The sequence below is a fragment of the Meriones unguiculatus genome, chromosome 20 (assembly GCF_030254825.1).
Source record: "Meriones unguiculatus strain TT.TT164.6M chromosome 20, Bangor_MerUng_6.1, whole genome shotgun sequence".
In the NCBI taxonomy this organism is placed as follows: domain Eukaryota; kingdom Metazoa; phylum Chordata; class Mammalia; order Rodentia; family Muridae; genus Meriones; species Meriones unguiculatus.
Genome location: NC_083367.1, coordinates 44529944 through 44542456, shown reverse-complemented (window position 1 = coordinate 44542456; position 12513 = coordinate 44529944). Strand labels below are relative to the sequence as shown.

At 41.0% G+C, this 12513-nt stretch overlaps 1 protein-coding gene across 4 annotated transcripts in view; it reads right to left on the bottom strand.

The window, feature by feature from the left end:
- Positions 1-12013, bottom strand: part of Rev3l (REV3 like, DNA directed polymerase zeta catalytic subunit) — a 133053-nt gene extending 121040 nt beyond the window's left edge. For 2 of the 4 annotated variants that reach the window (XM_060373348.1, XM_021657208.2), the window contains exon 1: positions 11474-12004. In XM_060373348.1, the coding sequence (XP_060229331.1) occupies positions 11474-11612 (139 nt within the window). In that variant the 5' untranslated portion in view covers positions 11613-12004. Of the gene's footprint in view, positions 1-875; positions 1004-11473 lie in introns of those variants that run through there. The other 2 variants (XR_009587958.1, XM_060373349.1) reach the window with 2 other exon arrangements.
- Between the last annotated feature and the right edge of the window lie 500 nt (positions 12014-12513).

Sequence of the window (12513 nt, the reverse complement as noted above, 5' to 3'; positions counted from 1 at the left end):
AATCACTAATGGCTTTGGAAAAATCAGGCTCCTTCAAAGAAACACATTTAACCTAATCTGCAGCATTGGGACACTATAGTTACTCCCTAACCAATGGCTTATCACTGCTCCCTTTCAAGGAAAGGTCAGACATGGACAGTGCCCTGCCCTGTATAAGACAAGTCTTTGTTTTTGTTTTTGTTTTTAAGTTATGCCTAGATACAGTGATTATAAAAACTGGGCAACTTTTAAAAGGTATTTTAACTACATAATCATCTCCTCTATAGACATGAGTCACTGACCAACTCTAAGGGGCTACCCCACAGCGGCAAGCGATCTACTTTACACTACAGCAGGTCACAAAAGTGCACTCTCCACTTCACTTCAGTTCAAACATTTTAAAGAGCACTCAGCACACATGAGGTAACAAGGTTCTAGAGACAAGTATAAAAAAGGGTAACATTATGCTACTATATATGGCAGACATTTGTTGGTTATTTTATTCAGTACTATAACCCTGTGAGGTAGAAATCATTAAAACTCGTTTTACAGAGAAGGAAGTTAGGCACATAGAAGTAAAATAATTTGCTGGGGGTATCTCAGCACAGAAGGCAACAGGATGGAGGAGTTATTGGGGGGTGAGGGGGTTTACCTGAGGACAGTACTATTTGACTATTTTTACAAACAATATTCAATGCGATGAGTCCTTTACCAGCAGTGTGGGAAAGGGCCAGAACTTAAAAAACAAGGAGATAAACCTTGGGAGTGGTCAAAGGAGCCAGAGGCTTAAAGAGCTTTCTATTGAGCTGTTATTTTAAGGATGAGTACCAACTTCAATGCCAAGGATCACCCCACCCCCCTCACCCCCAATATATTAACCAAAATAAATTACTTACTTGAAATTGAGAAAAACAATTTTGAGAGTAATCTTCCTCAGATATATTATTCCATAGTTTTAAAACAAATAATATGATGACAGTTTAATTTTTAGGTTGCTTTTATGTGGCTTGTCTTGGTTTTTATTCTGAAATGAAATTTAGATTAGTCATTTTCTTGTTCTGAGAAACTAGGAGTATGCCAACATGTTTTAACTTTACATTCTTTCACATAGCAACATGTATTCTTACTTACAAAGCCATTTATTTCACATCTTAAACAAACCTAATTTAATATATAAATTACTTTTAAGTGTAAATATATGTATATGCAAACTAAAATACTTTTTTAAATTCTTGTACTTTCTTGGCAATTGTAAGAAGTGTAAGAAAAATAGAAAACTTTTACAAACTGTTAAATATTAGACAAGGCATTTTTGAGGTTAACACTTTTGTTTATATAATGTTCTCTGAACCCAAAGAAAATTAAATAATTACCCCCAAGAAAACTGATTTCAAATTCTTAGTATTTCCCAAAACTATCATCTAAATCTAAAATAGAATTGGCCAGAAAATATATATAACTTTACACTGACAATGACTATCCATTTGCTTCAGAAGTCACTTTGCTTGGTTTATTCGATTTCTGCTGCAGAAAACAGTCCAGTTTCCCAATACTAACTAAGCAACCAGAGTTTTCATTTAAATAATTTGAAATATTTAAAAATCTGTAAGAACCAGAAGAAACACAGGATCATCTGGAAATCTTCAAATGAATAATGTTTAAAACAAAACAAAACAAAACAAAAGTTAAAGGATTGTAACTGGACGTCTTAATTTTACTTATAATTTGTTCTGGTCCCCTAAATGCATCTATATCATGTTTGAATAGTGGGTGTCTTTCTCATTGTCTAAGATAACCATTTCTGTATTATTTATATTTGCATGGCAACTGCAAGTTAACATAATCACTCATAATTGTATTCCAAGTTCACTGTATCTTCACTCATTATTTCTTATTTAATGTCACTGTAGTGTTAAAATAGCAACTAGGTACCAAAGTAACATACACTCCACATCAAATCACACATCACACTCATTAAATTTACAAGTATTTCTTTCAAACAACTGGAGCTAATGGCAACCTACCTTATTTAAATGCAACATACTTAAACTACTATCATTTTTGCTTTACATTAACTGAATGGATTCTTTTAATTTTTTCTTTATTATTAATTACAATTTATTCACTTTGTATCCCAGCTGTAGGGCCCTCCCTCATCTCCTCCTGGTCCACCCCTCCTTCCTCTTCCCCAGCTACGCCCCCTCCCCTAGTCCACTGATAGAGGAGGTCCTCAGCCCCTACTATCTGACCCTAGCTTATCAGGTCTCATTAGGACTGTCTTGATCCTCTTCTCTGTAGCCTAGTTAGGCCATCTCACCAGAGAGAGATGATCAAAGAGCCAGCCACGAGTCCATGTCAGACAGTTCTTGATCCCCTTACTAGGGAACCCACATGGAGATTGAGCTGGGGGGGGGGGGTCTACATATTCTCCATGCGTGGTCCTTGGTTGATTCATCAGTCTCTGCAGGATCCCCTGAGCCCAAGTGTTTTGGCTTTGTTGCTCTCCTTGTCCCCTCCAGGTCTTTCTATCTCCCCTTTTCCATAAAATTCCCTTCAGTCTGCCCAAAGTTTGGCTATGAGTCTCAGCATCTGCTTCGATATCATGCTGCATAGAGTCTTTCAGAGGCCCCCTGTGGAAGGCTCCTGTCCTGTTCTGTCTTCTCCTACTTCCAATGCCTGTCCTGTTTGCCCTTCTGAACGAGGATTAACCTCTTCCCTGGGGTCCTCCTTGTTGTTTAGCTTTTTTAGGACTATCAATTTCAGTATGTTTATCCTATATTACATGGGTAATATCCACTTATAAGTGAATATATCGTTGTGTGTCTTTCTGCTTCTGGGTTACCTCACTCAGGATGATCTTTTCTAGTTCCATCCTGAATGGATTCTAATCCAGTGAAAAGGCAGAAGAAAAAGAACATCAGCAAAGAAATCTGAGAAGTCTAATTTATTTTTAATTGTGTCTAAATCCAATACTGCTGTTCATTTATGGCTGTCCTAAATTCTTACACACACAAACAAACACACCTTACTTGAATCTACTCTACAATTACATTCTCTCCTCTTCTTGACACAGTTTTTAAAAAGCTTTAAACTATGCGAAATTAGTAATTCTTCCAATGTTCTATATTTCATCTTTCAATTGTCATCAATATATTTCCACTACATCCCCTCAGCTTTGAGAAAGTGCTAACATGAAGCAGTGAATGCTGTTGAGATTCCCAGTTTTCACATCTAGCCCCATACCAATCAACTACTTGACATAGCCTAAACCTGCCTGTTTAAAATTCATGTGTGAATATATAAATATATAAAAATATATATTGCATATAATGCATATATTACCACCCCAAAGTTTTATATACATATATGTATATGTCTAGAATGCTATCTCTTCACCTTGACAATGTTACTATTATTTAACCCCTTGGACATAGAAGGACACAAGGAGCATCTGCATGGTGGCTGGTGGAAAATACATATAAAGAAAAGTTAATATTTAAAGCATTATGATAGATATTCTTTGGTATATATAGGTACAAAAATATCAAAATATGTATCAATTTTCAAGTCAAAGTCCTTCACATCAAGACTGAATTTTTTAAGGGGACATGCTTATTCTATTTGATAGTCACCTTGCAGCAAGCTAAGATGATCGATCCATCAAATGCACATGGCAAGCAGGACTGAGATTTGGACCTACAAGTGGTTTTTCCCGGCCCCTGTCTTTGCCCCCCCAGGCACCTCCTACTTCCTTGTCATCAGTGAGTTGCACCTTGCACTGGAGAGCATGCTCCTCGGGTACTTTGAATACAAGCTCCGAGCAGCTCCAAAAAAATCTCTTTTCCTCAAGAAACAGCTGTGGCTGATGGCTGAAGTCATTCCAATTAACATACTCTTAATGCACTTGAAATATGCACTTCAAAACAAAAGCATTACTCACCCTAGTTTATAGGTACCCCAAACCCATGAAATAAGTGCTCCAAATTAAATAGTATTGTAGCAATCACTGCAACTGTTTACAACAATTAGGACCTTTTCCTTTTTTTCTGCTTTACTAATTCCAGTAACTACACCTTAACCAGTTTTACTCACTGGAGGCAATTACTGTCACCAATTTTCCTATCTCTCTAAAGACAACAGTACATCCCGTTATCGCTACCTAAAACATACTCCAGCTTTCGTCTTGCCTTTTTCTCTTATGACATGGCACTACTGCTGTACTCCCATTATTTTATCACAGTGCTGCCACAGATTTTCATACATTTTATTTGACACATATGCAAAATGTGAAGCATGAAACCCTTGAGTCGAATTGCTGATTTGTAATAAAAGTGCACTTTTAATTTTGAACATTTCCAAACTGCTTTAAATAGAGCATGAAGACTTTATAATCCTACCAACAATGTAGGAGACTGGCATTCTCTTTCTTCGCCATTCTTGACTTATCCTAAACAGCTTTGCAAATATGACAGATGATGAAATATGATGTAGTTATAATTATAACTTTATAAGAAATACTATATACATATATCACTTTTCTTTTTTTTTCATATACCACTTTTCACATGAATTTTCTTTGTTAATTTCTCTTTTGGTAGGAGCCATTTATTAAGAAACGGGATTTTTTCAAAAGTACAAATTAGTTTACCAATCTGTTTACCTTTTAGCTTGTGATTTTTTTTCCTCAAACAGAATTTTACTTGTATTATAAAATTCAAAATCTAACTTCAGTGCTTTTTTTTTTTTTTTTTCATGCTCTGAAAGGCATTCATCATTACTGGACTACAGTAATGACGTACTGTTTCTTATCTTACATTTATTTTTGATACCTCTAGAAGTCAACTTTCTTTTGTCCAGATTAGTAGCAATATGTATAATAAAAAATCATTATTAAATAACCATTTTTTTCCCAATTGATAAATCAAAAAAATAGGATCTTTGTTTTAAAACACTAATATATATGAGTTCATTTCTGAGCTTTACTCTGTTTATTGTTATTGTGTGCCAGATTCATGCCAGGTTTAAAACTATTTTAGGTCCTGATGATAGAACTCAATGGTAGAGCACTTGACCCTCATTACAAGAAAACACACCTTCAAACACCTACTCCTACACCCACACTTTAAAATAACTTCACAAACAGATGGATATGTCAACTGAAAATTGCCAGTTTGTGTTAATAAAAAAAAATTCCTTTGGCATTTTCTCAACGAAGTACAACCAAGATCAAAACACAATAATGCAATTATGCACTTAGGGGATATTAATTTTGGAGACCTTAATAAGCCTCATACTTTTTCTTACTATGTTTCTGAAGCACATCTAGGAAATTAGATTTTTCCTAACAAGTTTGTGAATGTTTTTACAAACTACTAAGCCAATATATGTGATCTGTAGAAAAATTCGAAGAATACAAAACACACTTTCTACAGAGAACCAACCTTTATACTTTGATAAAATTTTCTGCATTTAACTGACTATTTTGTAAGCTGATACTTTCACAAAATATGGAGACAATATTTTCCATGTTGTTACATAATCTAAAGCATGACTTAGGGATTAATAGTTTGCAGGAATATACTCCATTTATGAAACTACTTCCCAACTATTAGGTATCTGGGGTTATTCTCTGTGATGACTATCATCCATTGATTAATTCTTGCAATGAATCCTTATGTTTCACACACACTGGTAAGCATAGGTCTATAACAGCGAACCACAACAAAAACCATTACCAGCATTTCTAGAATTTACAACGAGGAAGAAATAAACAGTAATTTCCAACATATACAGAATAATAAATGCTACAAAGGAGCTTTAAACTTCTGGGTAGACAAGGCTTTCTTAATGAAAGATAAATTGGAATTTTTAGAACAAGAAAAGAAAATATCCTACTCACAGGGATGGAAGTACAACACCTTCATTCTGGGAGGAAGCACAACAAGAAAAGGGGACTGAAATAATGCCAACATGGCAGGAATACAAAGAGCAAGGTGAGAAAAACATGGCTCAAGCCATGACTGAACACAAAGGTAGGGCCATGGTATGCAAGACCTGTGGACAGGTGGTTAACACCACGTTAAGACAAGGAATTTTATTTGTATTCTAAATACAACTGAAAGCTATTAAAAGCATATAGCGTGATGTAAACAGGTTTGCATTTTGAAAAAATCTGATTACAGTGTAGAAATCAGATTAGAAGGGGCAGAGTAGGTTGGGATAACCCAAGATTAGGAGGCTATTGCAGTAAACCCTTTCAAAAATGCTAGGAGCTTGCACTATGATCATGATGGATAATGAAAAGTAGATGGATTCAAAAGATAATCAGATTTGCCAAAAGATTTATGTTCATAGACGAAGATCCCTGAAACTAGAATTAATGAGTCAAAAAGGAACATTTCAAGGATATGTTTCTTGGTATATTGGTATACATTGCTAAGCTGTCCGTCAGAGAGAAGTTTTCTTCATTTGTAAATTGCCTTGTATCTGTTTCTCTCTTTCTCCCCCCAGATATAAGTATAGATACATGTATGAATGTATGTATAGATACATGTATACATACACACAGAGAGACAGTTTGTTTCAAGACAGGGTTTCTCTGTATAGCCTTGGCTGTCCTGGACTTTTTGTAGACCAGGCTGGACTCAAACTCACTGAGATACTTCTGCCTCTGTATCCCTTAGTGCTGGGATTAAAGGCATGTGCCACCACGTCTGGCTTCTATATTTTTTCCCTTTCTCTCTTTCTTTAAGACAGTTTTTTTAATTCTTAAAAAAAAATTAAATTCCTTAATCCATACTTCCTTCATGAAGCCTTCCCTGGATTTCCCTTTTTGCCTATAAGAAGGTTACCACATCCTCATTTTGGAGTCCTTACTGTATTACAATTTTTTACAACACATTTTTTAGCCTAAAAATTCTATGTTCAATATACATTTACATGTCTATAGCCTCTTGTTTTCTAGTTTCCAGAAACTTTACAAAGGTATATAGAATATGTTAATATACATACAACAGCTTCTTCATAGTGTTCTAGACTTAAGAGGGCTCCTGCCTGTTCCTAATGTGCTGATTAGAACTTTAGTCAAATATAATAAATAAAACCAGCACAGCTTTCTATTCAGGACTTCAGATACTTTTAAAGTGGCCAATTTTGTTTGTGATTAGCCTGACCATACCTCTGTGTGCTCCTAAAAATCTCTAATAATTTTAACTGAATAGGTCTTCTATGATCTTAAAATATTTCTGAATGTTTAGCTAAAAGAAGGAACAAGATTCTCATTTCTCAAAAGTGCTATAGTTTTCAAAATCATACTCGTATCAACTATATTTAACAAATCTACCAGCTTACCAAAACATTCATTATAATAGTTTTCTACAAGTAGGTTTATAAGATATAAGAATAAGCACCTATACTCATGTAGAATTTCAGAATTATAATTTATGCTTTAAAAAGCCCATCATGGGGGGTTGGAGAGATGGCTCAGAGGTTAACCACAATGGCTGCTCTTCCAGAGGTCCTGAGTTCAATTCCCAGCAACCACATGGTGGCTCACAACTATCCACAATGAGATCTGGAAGAACAGTGTATACATAATATATTCACCAAGTGGGAGGAAAACTAACAAGACAGTGGCAGTAGTAAAAGTTCCTTAAGTAATCCTGAAGGCAAGCATCTCCTCCTATAATCTGTTTGGCCTACTCTGTTCAATGACTTGGTTTGTGAACCCCTTACTCTTCCATTCACTCCTACCCTGCATCTCAGCTGGGAATCTCTTTGAAAGAGTAACTGTTCAACCTGATGCTGAGAAAACAGAGAGTCATCTAAGCTCAGCATGAAGGGAGCTACACCAAGAACCAAGCAAACAGCTGAGCTGTGGACACTGGACAGCATCCAGTTCCTCACATTATCCAATACTTTAGTCACAATTTTGCTTTTTTTTTTTTTTTTCCACTAAGACAAATTAGTAGAATGTCATTATAAAAGAAAAAAACCATGATAATGCTTCGGACACACCTGCATCAAACTAATGCTCAAATCCTTCTCTTTTTAGTTGAGTTTAGGGCCAATGAGAAGACTTAAGCTAATAAAGGCACTTGCTGCCTGAGCCTGATGACTTGAGTTTGATCCCCAGAAACCCTCAGGTAAAAGGATTCCCTCTAACCTCCACACATGGTGCTTTGAGTACATGTACACACACATATACACACACATGCACGCGCGCGCACACGCACACACACACACTCGTGCATGCACACATGCACACAAATAAATATAAAGCATTTTAATGAGTTTGAAAGAACAAAGGGTTTTTAAAAGTAACTCCATCAGTCACATAAAAAAAAATAACATGACTTTTATAAGGAATTACTATCTTCAGTTAGCAAATGATCAAACCAATCAGTCAAAACTTCAGATTCAAGTTTGAATATGCTACTTAAAAAAATATTTTCAGGGACTGGAGAGATGGCTCGGAGGTTAAGAGTACTGGTTGCTCTTCTAGAGGTCCTGAGTTCATTTCCCAGGAACCACATGGTGGCTCACAACCACCTATAATAAGATCTGGTATCTTCTGGCGTGCAGGTGTACATGCAGATGGAACAATTTATACGTAATAAATAAATTTAAAAAATTTTTACAAATTTCACCAACTCAAAACATAGAGGCTTTTAAATTCAAGACATCTATTTACATTACTTAAAATATGTCCTTAAAACAGGACAACAAAAGTTAACTGGACTGTTTCCTAAAGCAGAAAATTACTTTTCATGCAATAGCAGTAATCCAATCAGTTCAGAATTTGTAATTCTTAAACAGCCATTTTGAAAATTTCTTTCTTCTGACGCTATTTTTCAGGATCTTTTTTGAAAAGCAAATTCTCTTTAAAAAGAGAAAAATTTTTTCCAAATCAAAGAAAAGGATTAAGTACTTCGAATGTTCATGGTACTTCATGGACTTACAAGTGTTACAAACGAAGATTGTTCCTTATTAAAGATATAAACTACCTGCATTTTGTAGTAGCAAATTTGTTTTCATTAAAAATTCTATTATTCAGATGTGTTTGTTTTGTTTTTTCAACACTGGGTTTGTCTATGTTAGCCCCTGCTGTCCCGCACCTAGCTATGTAGACCAGGCTGGCCTTGAACTCAGAGAACCACCTGCTTCTGCCTCCAGAGTAATGGGATTAAAGGCATTCATCATGCCCGGCAAGCATTCAGATTTTTAACAAAATATTCTGGTGTCTCTATAGCATTAATTATTTTCAAGTTTTAAATCTCGACATGGCATGGACTAGTTTTCTTTATGAAGAAAATTTTAAAGCAGAAAATTCTGCAGCTTAGTTTTTGTTGAGTCTGAATTAATACTGATTCCACTGGGGATTCTCACATTAAAAATGCTTGATTTATGAAAACTGTAGACTGTAAGTGTATGCCAAGGACTTCATTTTTTTTTTCATGTTGAGGAAACAAGATTTGTTTTATACTATGTACGGAATTATTTTATTATTTTCTCTCTGACCTCAGCTCCAAGGCATCTCACAACCAAGTAAAGTATTAACATATATTAAAGAACAAATTACTGAGTCCTAAACTTACATTTACATTCATTCATGTGGCATGCCTGAAACAGAAATTTTTGTTTTAACCTGTGAATTACACTTTTCAACCTGGTACTCTTTAGCAACCGGAAGTTTGGTTTTGCCTGTATCAAAAGTATTTAGTTTTTTAAAATTGATTTATATTATACATTTCAAAGTACACCATAAAAAACACAGCGGGTTTTCTCTTTCTAATTAGGGGCTGGCAACCTACTGTAAGATATTGAGGAAGGAAAGAAGAGATAAATATTTCTCATGAAACAGTGCACATTCCAACACTCAGAAGCACAAGAAGTGTATACACCACAGCCTATCTGTAAAGGACATTCTTTCACAGAATCCTGCTGTTGGCAAGTGAAATTCATGTATTTCCACACACAAAACTTTCCTATATAATACAGTTTTAACATCACTTAGGGATAAATATTTAGTGACTGTAGCAGGAAAGACAAAACTGTGGAAAAGTAACTCGACCACCACACAAGCTGGAACGCCACAACGTTTCGGATTAACATGTTGCTCTACAACTTGAAAATCAACTTCTCTGCATAATCCTCTGCAGCTGAAGCGAGAACAGGCAATATATGACCCTGAGATTCCGAATCAAAACAAAGACAGCACCACGGCATACAATGTCCTTCAGAACATTATAATGCTTTTATTTTCCAGTCTTTCCAGGTCCCAAGTGTACTCTCTACCAACTGTTAACAGCATTCAAATTCTCTAGCTTCCAAGGTCCACAGCAAAAAAGGAGCCTTTTACCAAGTCTTATTTATGGCATTGACATTTTTAACAAAGAGAATTCACATGAAAAGGTAACGGCTTATAATGAGTGCCTGTATTTTGTAAAGTGGTATCATCTTGGTAGTGCACAGAACCTGACTCAGTAATAAGATGAATGGCGACGAAGGCAAGGAGCATCAAGTGGGAAATGCTACCGAAAATCCCATAGGGCGATACCTTGATAAGAACACTGTCATCCAGAATACGGCTTTATCCTTTCACGTTAGCAGTGTAAAGCACGTAAAAAGCAAAACTGAAAAATAAAAAAACACAAAAACCCTGTATGCTTGGCTGCTATCCTATTTATAGCATAAATCCCAAAGAGCGTTCCAGAACACAGCTTCTATCATTTTTTCCCACCATTTCTTCAACATAGCTTTTTTTTTTTTTTTTAATTATCTATTTTTAAGATGCAACCCTTCCATCCAGCCTAAGAGGCGTTCTAAAACGGCTACGCTGCCGAGCCTGGCTGCGTTCCCCTAGCGAATCCACCCCGTTAGGTGCGCTGGCTGACGGGTGGGCGACACGAACCCCGTCTTCCCCATCTCCACGGACAGCACCGCACCTGAGGACGCCGCTCGGCGGGGTCGCGCCCCGCACTCGCGGCAGGGCCACACGGTCACTTCCACGGGAAGGCTCCCCTAGCCCCGGGCGCCACTTCCTACAGCCGCGGCGTCTCCGGCAGGGGCGGAGGAGAGCCGGGGCGAGGAGAGGCGGCCGGGGAGCGACCCCCACCGCGCCGGACGCTCGCCCCCGGGGCCACCTCTCGGACGGGGGTCGTCCCCCCCGGGAGGAGCCGCGAACGCGTCCTCGGGGACGAGGCGCTGCCCCCCGGGGGGTCCGCGGGGAGAGGGACTCCGGGCCGCCTCTCCGCCGCGGCCGGGGCGCGAACCCCCGTTTTGTTGGTTTTGGGTTTTTTTTCTTTTTTTAATCTATTTATCCATTCGTCGTTTCCGCGCCTCCCTCCCGTCACGCGCGGACAAGAGAAGCGGCGGAGGGCAGGCGCCGCGGCGAGCCCGGGGGGACGGGGCCGGCCGGCGGCGGCGTGCGCGCGGGTGCGCGGCGGGGAGGGAGGGGGGAGGGAGGGCAGCCCCGCCGCCCGCGCCCGCTTACCTGCCGGGGTCGCCCCGAACACTCGCACCACCGGCACCTTCTTGACCGGGAGCTGGCTGAGCGGCGACCGGCAGGTATCCAGCCCCTGCAGCGGGCTGGCCATGTAGTAGTCGGCGGTCACGATCCTCACAGAGAACATGTTCGCCGCCGCTGCCGCCACCAGCCTCCCGTGCACTGGCGAGCCGGCAGCGGCGGCAGCAGCAGCGGCGGCGGCGGCGGCGGCTCCGCGGAGGCGCCTCCTCCTCCTCCTCCTCCCCTCCCCGCGCACGGACGCCGAGGCGGGCGGGTGGGCGAGTGAGCGGGCGGGCGGGCGCACGCGGGGCTGAGGGGTTCGCGCGGCGGCCGCCTCCCCCCTCCTCCTCCTCCTCCTCCTCCTCCTCCTCAGACGCTCCCGGCGTCAGGCAGCGGGCGAGCAGCCCTGGCGCGTTCGTCGTCGGGTCGGGGAGCGCCGCTGCTGTGGCTGTCGCCGCCGCGGCCGCCGCCGCCGGGAATCACACGGGCTCCTCCGTCCCAGGCTGCAGCTCTTGTTGCCATGATGATGATGTCACGGACGCAACCACTGGGGGAGGGGGAGGAGGCGGGGGGGAGCGAAGTGCGCGTGCGCGCGCGCGATCGAGGGAGCAAGCGAGCGAGCGGTGGCGGGAAAGGGGGGGCGGCGGGCGGCCGCGCGCGCGAGAGAGAGCGCCCCGGCGGTGGGGCTGGGGTTGGGGTTGGGGGGGAACCGGTTTACGGGGTCGGCGAGGTGCTGGGTGGCGGGGGCTCGGGGAAGGAGGTTCTCCCTTCCACCCCCCTCACCCCCCCCGCCCTTGAGCGCGCGGCTAGGGACGGGGCTGGCGGGAAGCCGGGCCGCGCGCGGCGCGCGCCCGCCCGCCCGGAGGATCGATGATTCGGCCTGTGGGCAGGGTCACTGCGGCCCTGGGGGGGGGGCGGCAGGCGGGAGAGCGCCGATATCATGGATGGGCTCCGGGGCTGCGCGGGGCTTGGGCTGCTCCCGGCGCTCGCCTCGCCGACCGCCATGTCACATCCTACGGGGGGGCGGG